At 45.5% G+C, this 19,098-nt stretch overlaps 1 protein-coding gene across 3 annotated transcripts in view; it reads right to left on the bottom strand.

Moving 5' to 3' along the window:
- LOC137424537 (polyhomeotic-like protein 2) overlaps nucleotides 1-19,098 on the bottom strand; it is a gene marked incomplete at its 5' end in the record, with an annotated part of 138,152 nt that overhangs the window by 29,162 nt on the left and 89,892 nt on the right. For all 3 annotated transcript variants that reach the window (XM_078775543.1, XM_078775544.1, XM_078775545.1), the window contains 3 exon segments: nucleotides 7,704-7,848; nucleotides 15,553-15,948; nucleotides 17,942-18,507. In XM_078775543.1, the coding sequence (XP_078631669.1) occupies nucleotides 7,704-7,848; nucleotides 15,553-15,948; nucleotides 17,942-18,507 (1,107 nt within the window).

Here is a 19,098-nt window from a genome sequence, read left to right as displayed (position 1 = left end):
CTTTACTCAATGATGAATCAAAGCTCTGTGCTCTTTAGAAGGTGAGTTACATCAGTTTTACAGCGGGCAGTTTGAAAAATCCAAGATGGCCGTCACGTAGGAGCTCTATGGTCATGTCTAGCTTATCGAACTTGTTACCATTGGATTCGAGGCCCTTGAAAATGTATGTTTAGCCGTTAGAATCAAAGCTCTATGTTATTTAGAAGCTGAGATATTGATAGAAATTAGTTCTATGGCGGCAAGTTTGAAAATCCAAGATGGCCGCCATACAGGAGTCTGTGCAAATAGCAACATTGGTTTTCTGACTGACTATACAATATAGTTTCCAAAAATATATAGTTTTCCAAATCCCCCAAAAATTCCAACGAAATTACATAGTGAACCTGACTAAAATGGTGAGAAAGCACAAAAGATCAACTTACCAAACAGATTCAAGCTGACCTTCAGACACAAGGTATGACAGTTTCAACTCACACCTCTCTCACCAACTCAATGAAAGGGGGTTCTATGGTAGGAGACCCAGGAGGACCCCATTCCTGAGAGAGAGACATAAGAAAGCCCGAATGGAGTTTGCCAAAACACACCTGAACAAGCCAAAATCCTTCTGGGAGAATGTTCTACGGACAGATGAGACCAAATTAGAGGTTTTTTGTGCAGCACATCATCTCTATGTTTACAGAAAGCAAAATTAAGCCTTTAAATAAAAGAACACCTTCCCTACAGTCAAACATGGAGGAGGTTCTGTGATGTTTTGGGGTTGCTGTGCTGCCTCTGGCACTGTGTGCCTTGAATGTGTGCATGGCATCATGAAATCAGGAGATTACCAAGGCATTTTGGAGCGCAATGTCAACCCAGTGTCAGAAAGCTGGGTCTGCGTCAAAGATCATAGGTCTTGCAGCAGGACAATGACCCCAAACACACTTCAAAAAGCACCCAGGAATGGTTCAAGACAAAATGCTGGACTGTTCTGAAGTGGCCAGCAATGAGTCCAGATCTAAATCCCATTGAACACCTGTAGGGGATCTGAAAACAGCAGTCGGGAGAAGGCACCCCTCAAATCTGGGAGAACTGGAGCAGTTTGCACAAGAAGAGAGGGCCAAACTGCCAGTAGAGAGGTGTAGGAAGCTCATTCATAGCTATAGGAAGTGTTTGACTGCAGTTAATTTGCCCAAAGGCTGTGCTACCAAATATTAAATTGAGGGTGTCAATAATTTTGTCAATGCCATTTCTTTTTATTTTCTGATTTAAAAGGATATATTGAGTTCTGAATCAAAAACAAAGGTTCTGTAATATTAACAGTGAAATAAAGAATTGTGGAGACCAAATACTTTCGTCAATTTCATCTTATTTTTAGAGAAAATTGTGAGTTATTTGAAAAAAGTGCAAGGGTGCCAATATATTTGGCCACAACTGTATAAACACCTGTGCATGCACAGACTGAGCAACCCATAGAACTATAAATATTTATGTATAGGGGAAGCACACAAACACAACATTTGAGAGCAGGGAGAAGTGTGGGAGGGAGAGGGCTTGGGGGGAGGAGGCGTGGGAAGGGGGGTGGGGAAGAGGTATAAAACACAAGGAGACCAAGGACTTCCAGGACAGAGGTTGGTATTTCAAAAAAAAAAAGTGTAGGATTTTGGGTGAAATTAGCGGGGGTAGAAAAGATCAAGGTTTTGGATGGGGGAAGATAAGAGATGGTGGTGAACAGCTGTTTTAAAGACCTGGAGGGTGGAGTGGGATTGAAGAGAGTGAGGGAGTTTGTTCCAGAGGCAGGAGAAAAGAGGAATGAAGGAGTGAAGGTGAGCAGAAAGTCTTGATTTTGGCAGTTTAACCATAAGAGGGTTGCAGGCAGATCTTGTGCGACCTGTCGGAATATTTGGGGGACAGAGCCCAGAGAGAGCTGGGGAGGCAAGGCCAGAGAGGAGTCGGTAGAAGACGGAAAGACCACCAACCTGCCTGCGGTGAGTGAGTGAAAGGCCCTTGGAATTAGCTTCATCGCGGGAGATTCCAATGATTTTGAAGCTCACTTCAGCCCTGGTTGGTTAGCGAGGGCTCACCGGCTCCGCCCCTAACAGGGCCACGCCTCGTTCTGGGCGCTCCGCCCCCTTCTTCTCCAAGCTTGACCGCGTGCGTAATGGCGGCGCTTGGGCGGAAGCTCAGCGAGGCAGCGAATGCTGCTAACAAAAGGCGCGTAATAGAATTTGGAGAGAGTCAAGGCGCAAAATGAATGGAATTGAAAAGCACCTATCTTATTTAATTAATACAACGCAGATTCAACTATTGGGAACACAGCCTTATCTGAAACACATATTAAGGAAATAACTAAAGTCCTATGGTGTTCTACGTGTTACTTGTGGACTAACTATGGGTGCGACCTTATTAAATGAAGAGAATTATTTACAAGAATTATTTACAAGTGAGGGGTTCTCAAAACCACAACACTATATATACATACATACATACACATACATACATACATATATAAATATGATTGCATATGTTGTATTCATCGTTGCATTATTATTATAGTATTACCTGCTTAATTGCATGTGGTGAATTAATTGGAAATTAAAATTTATTGGCCATAGAAAGTGGCCATCACAACGATGGATGTAAAATACATTGAGACATCACATACATCAATTAAATTACACGAATTAAAAACCAACCTATTTCCCCACGGTCTGTATGGGGGTCCTGCGCGACACTGTAAACCATCTCTCCTACTGCTCGTCATGAAATACGGCATCAATCTAATCCTGGACAAAGAAAATAATTTTGCCGCCATTCTTTTTGTGCCTTTTTCATTCTCTCGGCACGCAACTTCATTCTATATTGATTACTACCGGAGACGAAATTTTTCTGTGTCCAACGTTTTGGGGTTTGCCCCTACTAGCCAAGCAAAAACTATGGCACTTAGGTGGAATTTGTTTTGAAAGCCATTAATTAGACGTCTTGGCTGATGTATATTCGAAGTTTCAGCGAGTTTCAATGTATAGCCTTTGAGATATGAGCACCAACACATTTCGGGCGGACAGACGGACGGACAGACAGACAGACTGACAGACACCAACGCTGATTTGAGGGGTTTTCGTGAATAAAACTCAAGAATGTGGAAATGGATGTTACTGAAGTTTGGAACATACTACCTTGACGTACAATGCATTTACTTCTGAAATTTGCAGCCAATTTCATAGTAGAAGCTGAGAAACGAATTTTCAGTCCCTGTGTAAAAGTTGCATACAAACTGTTCTGAAAAAAAGAGGGGTGCTTCACGCTTCCCTTGGAGTTGATACAATAAATTGGGGGGATGCGTTCTCAAATGTTTGTTCACATTCCCATACCCATTATAGAGTGACGTGCTTTTTGGAACTTTGACGTCCACCAGAGGCGAGATGCCCGTTTAACGTCCATCCGAGGGATGGCACACAGACTGATGAATCACGCTGCCTGTAAAACACCAGGATGGCAGTTTGTAGCCTGGTGAGGATTCAAACCCAAGCTAGACGATTCAAAGACAAGTGTGTGTACCTCTAGGCCATCCTGCCAGCCCGATTTTGGACTGATACACAGGACTGATTGGGTCTCTTACAATTTACATCTCCCTGTGACATTAAAATTTTTAGAATTTATTGGAATAAACGTAAATTGAATTTCAAATGTTTTAACCCATAGGTGAAAAGGGATTATCAACAAAGTACCAAGTAAGTCCATGGGCGGGAATTTTTTTGTGTCTGAGAAAAACCACGAATATGTGGGACAGGGCTGCGAATGTAGAAGCAGAACCACCTTTAGAGGCCATTTTTCCCTGCAACGCAGGGGTTGGCCTTTTTTGGGCACCGTGGTCCCCTTTTTGAAGCAATGTTTTATGGCCGGATGCCCTTCCTGCCGCCAACCCTGTTAGTCGCCTCTTGCGACACACAGAGAATTACCAGTGAACTGGTCCTCAATTTGCCGACCTCGGAAGGATGACAGGCTGAGTCAACCCCCCTGGCATTAATTCAGCAATCGACGGGGATTCAAACCCAAGATCCTGGGATCCCAAGCCGCACGCTAACTGCAAAGCCAACACCAGGCTTAAAGTTCAGTCTTGAGAGTGAATGTTGAACCAGGACGCATTTTATCAATCGAAAATATGCGGAACCCATGAATGTCGTGAATATATAAATATATATATATATATATATATATATATAGTTGTGGTTTTGAGAATAAAGGATAACCCCCCCTCATAGGTAGATGCACCACAACATGTAGCCTCGCTGTAGTATAGTTATCTCTTAGTAAATGTAAGCGTAGTCTCCTTTCCTGTGTTAGTTTTGCGTTGAGCAGGCCAGTGAGTAGGCCTCAATTAGGCTGGAATGCCATGTGCTCAGCCTGAACAAGTCTGGCAAGGCCGAAGGGAGGAGCTGCAGGGGGAGTGGCCGGTAAGCAACGAGCCGCCAATCAGAGCTCGAGGGGAGTGGCTCACGACGGCGACGAGAGGTGGGGCTTGGAACATTCGAGTAAGACTCTGGGACGGGGCCATAAAACCCTGCCCCAGGCCCCCCGCCTCAGTCGGGGTATCAGAGAAGTCGGAGAGAGAACCGCAGCAGACAAGAACGCGTCAGAATCGCCCAGCTCCTGAACGAGTCGGAGTGCTTGTAGCTGCTTGTAATAGTCTCGTTGTACACGAACATTCCCGTGCCCTGTGCCCTGCGCTCTGCGGCTGTATTAATCGCGGTTTTGGAGACGACCCGTTCTGGGCTACAGACGTGCGATCTCCTCCTGCCTGCGTTTCCCTGCATACGTGCCGTGACCACCAGAGGGCCACGCCGGGCGAGCTGTCCCGGAGCGACCGACAGCAAGGCGCGTTTGGCGCGCGAACTTCTTTCCTTCTTTTTCCCCGCGTGAGTGAGAGGGCCCTTTGTCTGGGATTTAGTTAAGTTTGATTACGCATCTGCTCTCTGTCCCCTTTCCTTTATCCTGATTATTGTACATAAATAATAAACCGTGTTCTTCCTCTTATTTGATCGTTCCCGTCCTTTCACAATTGGCTTAGCATCGTACGAATAGAACCGTTCGAATCGGGTTCAATAAAAGGTAATGGCACGAGTCACGTGATACGGACACCGCTCGGGCGTATTCGATTAGCGCGGCTTGTGCGAGGTCCGGTCCCCGTTTTCGTGGCAGCGTGGGTCAAAGGTACGTGCAGCGTCGACCCGATACCCTTTTTCACGCTCGCTGCGGAAGTGGCGATTCGGCCTCGTGGACACGAAGACCCGAGGGGGGAAAGGGGCTTAACCCCCTCTCCCCCCTCCCCACCCCCCGTACGTCGACGGGCTTCGGGAGATCCGCAACAATATATATATATATACACAGTGCATTCAGAAAGTATTCAGACCACTTCACTTTTTTCACATTTTGTTATGTTGCAGCCTTATGCTGAAATCGTTTATATTCATTTTTTTCCCTCATCAATCTACACTCAATACCCCATAACGACCAAGAGAAAACAGGATTTTAGAAAGTTTTGCAAATTTATTAAAAATAAAAAACTGAAATATCACATTTACATAAGTATTCAGACCCTTTGCTCCGATACTTGAAATTTAGCTCAGGTGCCTTCCATTTCTCTTGATCATCTTTGAGATGTTTCTGCACCTTGATTGGAGTCCACCTGTGGTAAATTAAATTGATTGGACATGATTTGGAAAGGCACACATGTGTCTATATAAAATCTCACAGCTGACAATGCATATCAGAGCAAAAACCAAGCCATGAGGTCGAAGGAACTGCCTGCAGAGCTCAGAGAGACAGGATTGTGTCGAGGCACAGATTTGGGGAAGCCTCCAAAAAAAATTCTGCTGCATTGAAGGTTCCCAAGAGCACAGTGGCCTCCATAATTCTTAAATGGAAGAAGGTTGGAACAACCAGGACTCTTCCTAGAACTGGCCGCCCAGCCCAATTACACTTCACCGAAGCCCAAAAAATTCCGCACACAGCCGTCCGCTGGAAAAGTGATGCTGACGCTCTTCTGGGATAGCCGAGGCCCACATGTAGTGCATTATATGCCCAGAGGGACCACAATCACCAGTGCATCACACTGCGACCTCCTTAAAAATTATCTGAAACCAGCAATCACATCAGAACGTCGTGGACTACTCACTACCGGTGTTTTGCTGCAGCATGACAATGCTCGGCCCCATACTTCCCGCGCTACAGATGAAACGATCGAGGACGTGCATTTTGAGTGTCTTCCTTATCCACCCTACTCGCCAGACATCGCCCCTTCAGATTACTACATCTTTGGGCCACTTAGAGGCGCTTGGTGGAACCACTTAACGATCCGATGGAGAGGTCCAAGAGGCTGCGCATGAATGGCAAAAAAGCAGCCAAAATATAATTTTTTTCTAGAGGAATCCAGGCCTTAGTGAAGCGCTGGAAAAAATGCATTGAATGCAATCAAAATTATGTTGAAAAATAACAGTTGTTACACACGTACATGCAATAAACAAGTTGTGAAAAATATTTTAAGGTTATTTATTGACTGCCGTGTGTGTGTGTGTGTGTGTGTGTGTGTGTGTGTGTGTGTGTGTGTGTGTGTGTGTGTGTGTGTGTGTGTATGTATATATATATATATATGATCGTTTTAAGGCCATTTTCCCTGCGAGAGCGGGGGTTTAGTCAGACAGCTTAGCAGCATATTTATCGAAAATGGGGAACGGCTTGACAAAAGCGCCATTTTTATTTTGGTGGTCCATTAGACCATATACAATATATTTAGGACCGGAGGCAAGAAATATACAGTGTTCTTCACCTTTTTATTGGACAAAAACCAATTATGTATATATTTTCAACAAGGAGGCTAACTTTTATTTCATTACATGCAGTGTTATTTGTAAAACTTATGCATGCCTGCATAATAAATCTTACGCTTCCATGTAATAATAATTAGTAATATAATACCGAGTGTTTATACAAATGTGTTATACTTGTGACTCGCGCACCTCTCATATATCTAACATGTACGCAACTACAAGGATGTAATGAATGACAATATAGCTTTAGAACAGACAACATGTTGTTCAAGGTAATTTGTCCAGCAATTTATGTATTTATGATTTTAGTCTAACTCCAATAGCTGATGATTTATTTGCATAAATGTATTGCTCAATATTATGCTGTGTGTCGTATTTGCGCAAAAGTCAAACACTGTATATGTCTTGCCTCCGGTCCTAATTCTATTGCATATGGTCCAATGAACCACTAAAATAAAAATGGTACTTTTGTAAAGTCGTTCCCCCAAAAATTGCTAAGCTGCCTAACTAGTTAGCCTTGGGGGCCCCATGACAATCATGGTTCCCTGTTTGAGGCAATGTTTTTATGGCCGGATGCCCTTCCTGACGCCAACCTTTGGTCGCCTCTTACCATGCGCAGGGATACGGTGTACCTATTCTAAATCGGGGTACACACCGTGATCATTCATCCCAGCAAGCTGGTACTCAATTTGCCAACCTCGGAAGGATGACAGGCTGAGTCAACCCCCCTGGCGTTAATTCAGCGATCGACCGGGATTCAAACCCAGGATCCTAGGATCCCAAGCCGGCACCCTAACCGCTAAGCCAACACCAGGCTATATATATATATTCCTAAGACGAATAAACCTTTCGTCTCAGGTCTTTAGCTTACCCTCAACATTAGTGACATGTGATCTGCACCTGGAGAAGAATGGCTTTCAGACTGCTCCACAGGAGAAAGTGGTGGTGGTGGTGGTGTTGGCGTGCCTGGTGGAGACCGTCTTTCCAGAGAACACCCTGCGAGATGATTCTTAGAAATTCCAACTTCTTGCTGCAGGACAGCGGTCTGCATGCCAAGTGTATATGAAATAAAGAAATTCTGAGCTGAAAGATAACAGTGGTCAATGCAAAAGTGTGGTATGCCATGTAAAGTTTTTGCTGTGAGATAAGTTCCCACCCCCTGAGTCATGAACCCGGAGTCAAATCAAAAATATTCATCAAAACGTATTTCATGTATCCCTCAATGTTGATTGCATAATGCATATGCAAAGTTTCATTCAAAAATGTTTTTAAAATTGCCGGTAATTGCATTTTTTTGGTATTTGACCTTTTGCCCCTGCCATAGGGGGCGGAGCTAAAATTACACTGCTCTTGCACCTTCATGCCATGTCATGATCATTACTATGTACCACGTTTGGTGAATTTCTGCTCATCGGTTTTGGAGGAGATGGACACAGATAGACAGACCAAGCCAATTACAATATCACCGTGTTTGTTTTAAACAGTGTGGGTATGATAGGTTGATGTGAAGTCAAACCAAAATCTTTTTTTCTTATTCCGGGAGATACAGAAGAATACGGTAATACATAATCCAGCACTGCTGTCAATGACAAGCAGCCTTGTGGCAAATCATTGTTCAATTGATTCCGGTCAACACACAAAGCTCCATTACACTGCACTGTTGTATCAGTTGGGACAGGCACTTCCACTACATTTTCAATCAAGCTACATCGACAGTTCATTTTCTTCTGAAATAAACCTTTTAAAGAGGTTAAGTCACTCAAACTCGTGGGCCTCATCCTCAGACATGATATTTCCTGAACAGATTATATTTCCAAGATGGCCACCAAAACCAGCTGCCAAATTGGCATCCTATGTCATGCAAGATCTTTTCTTGGCCAGTCTGAACTTTTGACAACCTGCAATGCTTTAATTCGCACATGGATTGAGTACTGCTCCCCCCTTTGGGTTGGTGCCTCTGCTTCGCATGTTGCACTTGTTGATGCTGTAGAAAGCAAGACCCTCAATATCAATCTCCCATGATGAAGAGCTGAGTGTCTAGGCCTGTTGCTCTTATTTCGCAGGCAGGTTGGTGGCCTCTCTATATTCTACCACCTCCACTGGTTTTGCACCCTTTGCCCTCTGTTGGCTCCGTCACTGCCAGGTTTCGACAGGGTGCACATGGGTCTGCCGGTAAGTCTCTTCTGGTGAAACTCCCAAAATCCAGGCTCACAGCTCACCTCCACTCATTTGTTCCTCTTTTCTCTCACCTGTGGAACCAACTTCACCTGTCACAACATCTCCAATTTACATTTAAAACACCTTGGACCTCATGGCATATCAACCCTCACAACAACACACAACAGGCATTTTAAGGGCATTTTCCCTGCTAGAGCGGGGATTAGCCTTGCGGGTCCCATGACAATCTTCTCCATCTCCCCTTGTTAACCCCCTTGCCCGCATTTCTATTTCCACCACCTTCAGCCAAGTCTTTCTCGGTCTTCCCCGTCCTCTACTTCCTTCTACATTCATTTCCATCACTCTTCTCAACCAGTCACTTTCCTTCCTCAACACATGACCAAACCATCTCACCCTGTTTCTCTTCACAGCATCCATCACAGGCTCTTTTTGCATCCCAACTCACAGCATCCCAACATCTTTTGCAATTCATCATTTGTCTTCCTCTCTCTCAACGATACTCTGCATATCCACCGAACCATTCGCATTTCCACCCTTTCCAGCCTTCGTTGCTGCTCTACATTCATGACCCATGTCTCGCTCCCATAAATCATAACACTTCTCACACATGCAGCATACACCTTTCCCTTCAGCTTCAATGACACTCCTCTCCTTGTCAGCACGCCATTCAGTTCCCGAAACGTCTTCCATGCACATCTCACTCTCGCAACCATTGCCGAGTCTGATCCACCTTCTCCATTCAGCATGTCTCCGAGGTAGCAAAATGTTTTCACACCTTCCAGCTTCACACCGTCTCAAAAATCCAACTCAACATTTCCTCCATCTGCAGCTCCCTCTGTGCACACCTTACACTTGAATGTAGCTGCCACACTGGTTAATGATCCTCTCAAACCACAACATTTTTTGATTAACCCACTCTGCGCACATTGTACATTGAATGGAGTTCACTCCGACACCCTTCCTGCACACAGCACACGGCCACTTCCCAGTTCTTTCCACCTCACCACATGCTTTACCACTTGCCATCACCTTCGTTTTTCTGATATTCACTCTCAGACCTTTTGTCTCCATACATTCCTTCCACTTGTTATCTTCTCCTTCAGTCCATCCATACTTTCCGCAATAAACACCAGATCATCTGCATACAACAACTCCCATGGTAAACCCTCCTTTACGTTCTGAGCCAGCACCTCCATCACAGCTGCAAATAGTAGTGGACTTAGTACTGACCCCTGATGCACTCCCACCTTCACCTCAAACTCACCACTGTTCCCGTCCTTCGTCCTTACAGCTGTGCGCGCTCTGTTGTACATTGCCATCACTACTCTGATCAACCATTCCTCCACTCTTAACTTCCTCAATACCCATGTCAATACTTCACGTGGAACCCTATGGAATGCTTTCTCCAGATCAACAAACCCAAGAAACAGCTTCTTTCGCTTCTCCATGTACTTCTCCTGCAACTGCCTCACAATAAAAAGCGTGTCTGTCGTTCCTCTTCCTGGCATAAATCCAAACTGCATTTCGTCGATCTTCACTTTCTTCCTTATCCTCCTCTCCAACACCCTTTCCAATACCTTCATTCCATGCTCCAATAACTTTATCGCTCGATACAAGCCACAGTCCAGAGGGCCACAGTCGCTCGATACGAGTGAGCCAGAGGGCGAGCGAGCCACAGTCGCTCGATACAAGCATATCAGCCCTCACAACTATAAGCAATTCCTCCTACCAACACTCAAGATTCCCCCAAATTTGGAAACTAGGCAAAATCATTACCCTCCTTAAACCAAACAAAGAACCAACTGAAGTAGCCTCCGACAGACCTATCACATTACTTTGCACACCCTCTAAAATTACAGAACGCCTTGTACTTACATTCATAAACCCTCACATCTATCTCTCACACACCCAACATGATTCAGACCGAACCACTCCACCACCAATCTCCTCACAAACCTCGTACAAAACACTTTTGAAGGCTTCAACAATAGAAACCCCACCGAAACACACAATTCTCACCACTGTAGACGTCAGCAAAGCATTTGACCATCACCTCCACTCATAGCAGCATCAACACTGCCACAGCAAAACTTCAACCCTTCCTCAGCACCCTACAAATCTGGCTCACCATCAACAGACTAAAAGTCACCCCCTCAAAATCAACAGTCACTCTTCTAACAAATTACACCAAGAAACATCGTGCTGCACCACACATCACACGGAACAGCATCCCTTTTCCACACACACCAAACAAAAATACTCGGTGTCACTTTTAAGACATCCATGTCATTCTCAGATCACATCACGAACATTAATAAAACATGCACACACAGGCTGAACACACTTAGGGCACTTACAGGCACCGACTTCGGACGCCACAAAGAAACACCATCACTAACATATGAACTACATAAGATCAGTCATCAACCAATGATGCTAGTTCATCTTGGACCTCCAGCCTATCAAACACACATCTCAACACCCTGAGGACCATACAACACAAAGCCCTTCACATCATCACAGGTTGCACATCAACAACACCCATCGAGCACACAGAAGTAAAAATGCAAATAAAAATAAAAATCAAAGACCACATAGACATGAGGTGCACAGTTCCTTGCAACGGCAAATGCCAACCCTAATCACCACGACATGTACAACCACCCACAGGCCCCTAGACACGTTAAAACTACACCACAAAGACACTACAGTGACATCCGTTGTAACATCCCCCCACCAAACAACTGAAACTACAAAAAACACATCCACACCCACATCACCATAAACACAATAAACAACCTGGGCCCAAACAGTATCTTGGGCAAAAACTCCCACCCATCGATGACAGAGAAATTACTCTCCAGGTCTGATCGTATTCACCTTTCACGCCTTCGCTGTGGACACCACCCACAACTTTTACACAACAAATATAGACTCAACAACACCACTGACGACACATGCAACCACTGCCAGGCCTCTCCACAAACATTAAAACACATCATGGAAGACTGTGCGGTCCTGGCTTCACGTAGGCAAGAGCACAACATGTTGGATGTGAGGGATCTCTGGGTCGCTCTTGTGAGATCGATCAGCTATCTCTGTGCAACCAGAACTGACTGGGGTAACACAACAGCAACAACAACTTCACTTGTCGGTTCAATCCCATTCTTCCCACCAGGTCTTCAAGACAGCTGTTCACCACTACCTCAGGTCATCCCCCATCCACACATCTCTTCTACCCTAAATTACCCCATTCCCAATCAATCACTCTTTTTCTAGCTTGTGGGGTTTTTTTTATTCCCCCCCCCCCACCCCCCACCCCCCACCCCTCCTTCCTCTTCCTCTTCCTCTCTCTCACCTCTTTTTGCTTCTTAGTTGTCGGCTGGTTTGTTCCTTTTCTGTTATATCCTGCTTTCCACTTCCCCTTCCCCTTCCTGCTGTGTTCCGTGAATATTATTCACCCACCGACCCCTCCCCTCCCCCCCCCCCCACCTCCCCTCATGTCCTCCCCTTCCCCTTCATCTCACTTTCACCTATATATATATATATTTTTGTATACTGAATCGAGGCTCGTGAAAGAGCTGACATTTACTTCACAAACAAATCAACCAGACAAACAAAATATATAAAAAGAGGGAGCGGAAGACAAGAGAATGGGAAGCACGCAAACACTTGAGAGTACACAACATTTAAGAGCAGGGAGATGTGTGGGAGGGAGAGGGCTTGGGGGGAGGAGGCGTGGGAAGGGGGGGGGGGGTGGGAGAAGTATAAAACACAAGGACACCAAGGACACCAAGGACTTCCAGGACAGAAGTTGGTATTTCAAAAAGTGGAATTGGGGTGAAATTATCGGGGATAGAAAAGATCAAGGTTTTGGATGGGGGAAGATAAGAGATGGTGGTGAACAGCTGTTTTATAGACCTGGAGGGTGGAGTGGGATTGAAGACAGTGAGGGAGTTTGTTCCAGAGGCGGGAGAAAAGAGGAATGAAGGAGTGAAGGTGAGCAGAGAGTCTTGATTTTGGCAGTTTAACCATAAGAGGGTTGCAGGCAGATCTTGTGCGACCTGTAGGAATATTTGCGGGACAGAGCCCAGAGAGAGCTGGGGGGGCAAGGCCAGAGAGGAGTCGGTAGAAGACGGAAAGACCACCAACCTGCCTGCGGTGAGTGAGTGAGAGGCCCTTGGAGTTAGCTTCATCGCGGGAGATTCCAATGATTCTGAATGCTTTGCTTTCAACAGCGTGAAGACGAGCTAGGTGTGAGGCAGGAGCACCAGCCAAGAGGGGAGACCAGTATTCCATTGAGCTGCGGATGAAAGCCTTGTACGTGGTGAGGAGCTCAGGTGTGCCAAGGAAGGACTTCGCACGACGGAGGATGCCCAGTCGGCGACTGGCTTTGGAGGCCAGATTTGAAATGTGGTTTTCCCAGGAAAGATCATGGCAGATAGTGAGACCCAAAAGTTTGAGTGACAGAACTTCTTGGAGAGGATTATTCAGAAAGTAGATGGGAGGGTTGTCCAGTCGGTCTTTTCGGAGAGACATCGTAAGAGTGTGAGATTTGTCAGGATTGAAAGACATGTTCCACTTGTTTGCCCAGTCTGTTATTTTGTCCAGGTCTGCAGAGAGTGAAGAGGCTGCAGACTGCCGATCTGAGGGATGAAGAATGGAGCGACAGAGAGTAGAGTCATCAGCAAAGAGATAGAGAGGATTTTCAAGAGAGTCGGAGAGATCATTGATGAAGACCAGAAAAAGCACAGGGCCCAGAACACTGCCTTGGGGAACTCCAGCCTGAACAGGAAGAGGAGATGAGAGAAACCCATTCAGGGCTACACGTTGACTACGACTAGAGAGGAAGTCCGCCAGCCATGCGTGGAGATTTCCATGGATACCAACAGAGGAGAGTTTGGTGAGCAGAGCGGGGTGCCAGACCGTATCGAAGGCACGTGATATGTCAAGGGAGACAGCTCTAATTTCCTGTTTGGCATTGAGGACCTCCATCCATTGCTGAGAAAGCAGTAGCAGCATGTCCAGAGTAGAGTGACCAGGTCTGAAACCAAATTGATGATCAGAGATCAAGCCATTGGAGAAGAGGAAAGATTTCATATCTGAAGCAATGATGGATTCCATGACTTTACTGATAATTGAGAGAAGGCTGATTGGTCTGTAGTTGCTGGGATCTGTTTTTGCACCTTTTTTGTGCAAAGCGGTGATGTTGGCAGAATTCCAAGCAGATGGCAGATGACCTTGAGCAAAAGAGAGTGTGAAGAGAACAGAGAGAGGGAGTGAAAGAGCGGAAGAACAAGATTTTAGGACCCGTGGGCTGATGCCGTCAGGTCCAGTTGCAGAATCAGAGTCGAGGGTTGACAGAAACTTTTCCACCTTGTCAGGAGGAAAGGACACAGAGTCCAGGAGCAGCTGGGTACGACTGGGTACAGAGAGGGATGGGTTTTGGGCACAAGATTTAGAGGCAAACACAGAGTTGAGGCATTCAGCTTTTTCATGCGCGGAGTCAGCCGTGTGGCCGTTTGAGGTGAGGGAGGGGATGGAGGGGGAACAAACACCAGAAACAGATTTGACCAGACGCCACCAGGATTTGGAAGAGGGAGACAGATAAGAGAGTTCTGTCCTGAGAACGGAGAGATATTGTTTCCTGGCTCTCCTGAGGGTGGACACACACTTGTTTCGAGCTTTGTGAAAGGAAATGAGATTTCCTTCCGTTGGATTTGCTTTCCAGGAGACGAAAGCAAGTTGTTTCTGGGCAATAGCCTCACCACAAGATTCCGTGTACCATGGACGGGAGGAAGGGTATGACAACTGAAGACGAGATGGGATAAATCTGTGCATGAGAGAGAGCAGTTTACTTTGGAAGAATTCCCAGGATGAGTTGATGTCAGAGGTGGTAGAGATGGGAGACCAGTCCAGATGATTGATGGCTGCTTGAAGACCATGCCAGTTGGCCTGAGTGAAATGCCAGACTCGTCGACGCTGAGGAGGCTCTCTGAGAATGGTCAGAGAGATGTCCACTTTGACAAGCACATGATCAGATGAGCCGATTGGAGCAGAAGAAGAGCAGCAGACGTTTTCAGGGAAGTTATTGGTGTTTCTTTCCTGCTATTGGTTTCCAATCTGCTATTGGTGTTTCTTTCTTTCCATTCGGCTCTAGCTCTTCCATGAGCCTCGACTGTGTATTAAAAAAAGAAAAAATTGAGCAATGAAATGCTAGTCTGTTACAAAAGATTTGTGTTGACAATTATGCAAATTGACATAAAATAAAAACTACATCAATTTAATAGTCAACCGGGCAACTTCAAAAGACCAAAAGATGAGAAAACGGAAGAGAAGGGAGAATGATAGGAGAGAAAGAAAGCAGGATACAAGAGTGTGGGAATGGGTGTGGAGAGAAGGAGAGAACTTGGGGAGTTACAGCAAAAGGAGGGAAGGGAGGGGGGCGTACAATCACAAATTCCGATAATTTGAATTTGGAATAAATAAATGATCCCAAACAATTTCATTCATTCAAAAGTATATGTAGAGACCACAAAATACAAGCCTTTCGTCATTTGTGACAACCCACCTGAAGTTCTACTTTGGCCGCCATTCCAGCCACACGCTGTGTGCTTGATTGAACTTGCAGGTTCATTGCTACCGTCTGAGGAGGAGGTCTGATATATCCAGCAGCAATGTCTACTCCAAGATGTTGCTGTGGCTGCAACCGCGGAGGCTGCAGCTCTGCTACACATGCCATGGCAATTCCGTCACCTGTAGCTCTGCTTGTTCGCAATCTTCCAGCTGAGGTTGAGGAAGGCCGACTGGCTTGCATGGTCATTGAAGGACTTCCAAGCTCCGACTGTGACTGGTATGAGGTTGGAATGACTGGAGCACCCAAAGGCAGAGAAAAGGGTGGTGGGGACTTTGTAGAGGGTAAATTTGCAGAGGCCTGATTTGGCTGAACAAGTGCCAAAGGCATGATCTGGGGTGGAAAGTGAGATAAGAGAAAATAATGCGTTAAGGTGAAAAAAATATTTCAAGACGTGATATACCAAACAAGAAGGAAGTCTCCAGTCTTGTTATGAATGCCAGTGTTTGCAGCTGAAACTAATATTCAGCTTTGTCACAAACAATTTTCACATTACCCAAAAGTCGTCCATACAGTCGTACCCCAACATTCGCGGGGGATATGTTCCTCAAAAATGCCACGAATGTCAAATCCGTGAATATGGGGGCATTGCTCGAATGGGTAGGGGGGGGGGGGATTTCTTTTATTTTTTACTACATGGTCTAGGCTCGTGGAAGAGCTATGTCAGAACAGATCAGGGCACAACATAACAAAGGAAACAGCAGGATAAAGGGAACAGCAGGATAAAGGGAAAACACCAACAGCAGGGCGGAGGGAGAAAATAGATGGAGACAGAAACAAGGGATGCAGGTAACGATGAGGCGTAAGGGAGAACGCTGAGGGTGGACAAGATGGATACATTCGCAAAGTTTTTTGGGAGGGGAGGGGGATGTTTAACAGGTGTAGAAAAGATCATGATTTTGGATAGGGAATGACTTGGAGTTAGTGGTGAACAGCTGTCTTGAAGACCTGGAGGGAAGAATGAGATTGAAGAGAGCATGGAAGGTGGTTCCACAGGTGGGGAAAAAAGAGGAATAAATGAGTGGAGGTGAGCAGTGGTTCTGGATTTAGGCCGTTTCACTAGGAGGGGGTTGCTGCTGGACCATGTGCGCCACGTATCTGCACCCTGCAGATACCTGAGGGGGGACAAAGCACAGAGAGGGCAGAGGGTGCAAGTCTTGACAAGGTGCCACCTTGATAAGGAGCCACCAGATTTTAGAGGAGGGAGACAAGTTTGAAAGATCATTCTTGAGATCAGACAGATGGTGTTTTCTGGCTCTTCAGAAGGTAGACACACTTGTTACTAGCTTTGTGGAATTACCTGAGGTTAGCTTCAGTTGGATTTCCCTTCCAGGAGGAGAATGCAAGTTATTTTACAGCAACTGCCTCACCATAGGATTCAGAGCACCAATAGAGGGAAGAAGGGTAGAATAATTGTAGATGAGATGGGATAAATCTGTGCATAAGAGAGAGCAGGTTTCTGGGGATGAATTCCCAGGCTGAACCAATATCAGCGGCAGTGGATATAGGAGACCAGTCCTGGATGTGTAAAAATAAATAAATAAAGTAAAAAAAATAAAATTTATACCACGAATACATTATGCGTGAATGTAGAAGCAGGTCACATATGAACCGTGAATACGTGGGGGTCTGCGAATGTTGGGACCACGAATGTCGAGGTCCGACTCCTATAAAAGTGAATTTGGATACTGCATTTATTTATTTGTCTGTTTATATATAGTACTACCAAAACTAGAAAACGACTGAACCAAATTTTTCATGTTGCCGAAGGATACCCAATGTATGGTTTCTGTATAGCAAAACTGTGGGAGGGGGTTCAGGGTGGGGGAGAGAGAGAGGAGGAGACCCCAATTCTCTCTATGTAAATGTATATAATTTAGTGCCACCCAGTAGCATCCAGTATTACAAATATCTTTTTTATATCAAGTTTAAACAACTTTAAAATATGCATTACTGTGATGTTGAATCCGAGTAAGAATAATTCGAAATTTTCAAAATGTTTCATTTCACCAATTTTAAGTGGGGGTTCAAACTAAAGCCAACAACTCTGAGTTTTGCAGTGAAGTGGAAGTGATTTTTGCTCACACCATATATGAGCAGTAAGGATGGTTGATGATGGTCATGTGAGCCGACTTCCAAGCAGATGGAAGATGACCTTGGGTAAATTATGAAATGAATAGAGCAGAATGTTTGTGAAGTACAACATGGCGTCTTTTGATTAAATCTGTCAGCAAAGAGACAGGTAAAAATGCCTAGTACCTAAAATTAAACTGACTACTAAAATTAAACTCAGCCTGACTGACTCCTAAAATTTAACTCAGCCCACCTGTGGCTTGGGCTGAGATGGAGTGGGTAGATGAAGTGTTGAGCGTCCTGGAGCAGAGCAGAGGTTTGCAGCAGGCTGATGTTGCCCAGTGCTGGTAGAGTGAAGGTGTTGTGCGCCCGACGGTGCATGCTGTTGAGTGGGTGAGCGTGAGAAGCCATGAGGATATGTGTGTGAAGGGGAGCGTGCTAGGATCGCTGGAAGGGTGTGCGTCTGCGTGGGTGAGCGGGAAGGAGAAGAGGGTGGGTGGGGCTGAGTTGGCGAGCGAGTGGGTGGTTGCCCCAGGAATTGTGGATGCACTTGTGTAGGAGATCGAGGTGGAACGAGGGGGCGAGGAGGAGGAGGTTGGGTCGGAGAGCGAGGAACGGAGGGTGAGTGGTGTTGGGGAGTTGTGGGTCGTGAGGTCGGAGGAATAGCGTGAGAAGCCGAGGGTCGGGTTGGCGTTGTGGGACCTGTCGCCTGCCTGTGCTGTACCTGTGGAGCAACTGAGGGGCCAATGTGGGGTTTAGATTGAATTGTAGGTAGTGTAAGGCTTGGTAGAGACTGTTGTTGTGAAGCAGACACTGCACCTGTAGAAAGGAATATGCTACAATCACAAATTGCCATCACAATCATTTATCACACCTTTTTTTTGTTGTCATCCATTTAGTGAAGATCTATTTACTACGTATGCACAGAAAACAGATCAATTCAGCAATTGTCTCCATTTCCACGACTATTAATTTATTCAAATACCGAAATTGTTAAATATAGAGCACGTCAGTAAACATCAGTATTTCTATAATTGGCAATGCTGACATTGAGATAAACAATAATAATTGAAGTAGTTGCGTGGGTGACTAAAAAAGTTAATTACCTCTGCTACTGAAGGTGGATAGAGCTTATGTTTTCACCCCTGTCTGTCTGTTTGTGAACAGGATATCTCAAAAAGTTGTGGACGGACACGGACAAAATTATTAGCTTTTGGTGACTGTAGTGAAATTATACCAAGGTGAACCCAGGGATGCTCGCCACGAAAAAGGGGGGGCCGTCTATAAGACCCGGGACACTCGGGGCGTGCGGACACTCCGGCGGGACTCACTGTGACATTATCCAGTAGTTGAATGGTATGTACGCCCCAAAGGCTGCGCTGCGCGAACCATTGTTATATCGAAGCTACC

Source organism: Myxine glutinosa, chromosome 4 (genome assembly GCF_964187855.1).
Source record: "Myxine glutinosa chromosome 4, kmMyxGlut1.1, whole genome shotgun sequence".
Classification (NCBI taxonomy): Eukaryota; Metazoa; Chordata; class Myxini; order Myxiniformes; family Myxinidae; genus Myxine; species Myxine glutinosa.
Note: the sequence above shows the minus strand (reverse complement) of the source record. Positions and strands in the feature narration are given on the sequence as shown.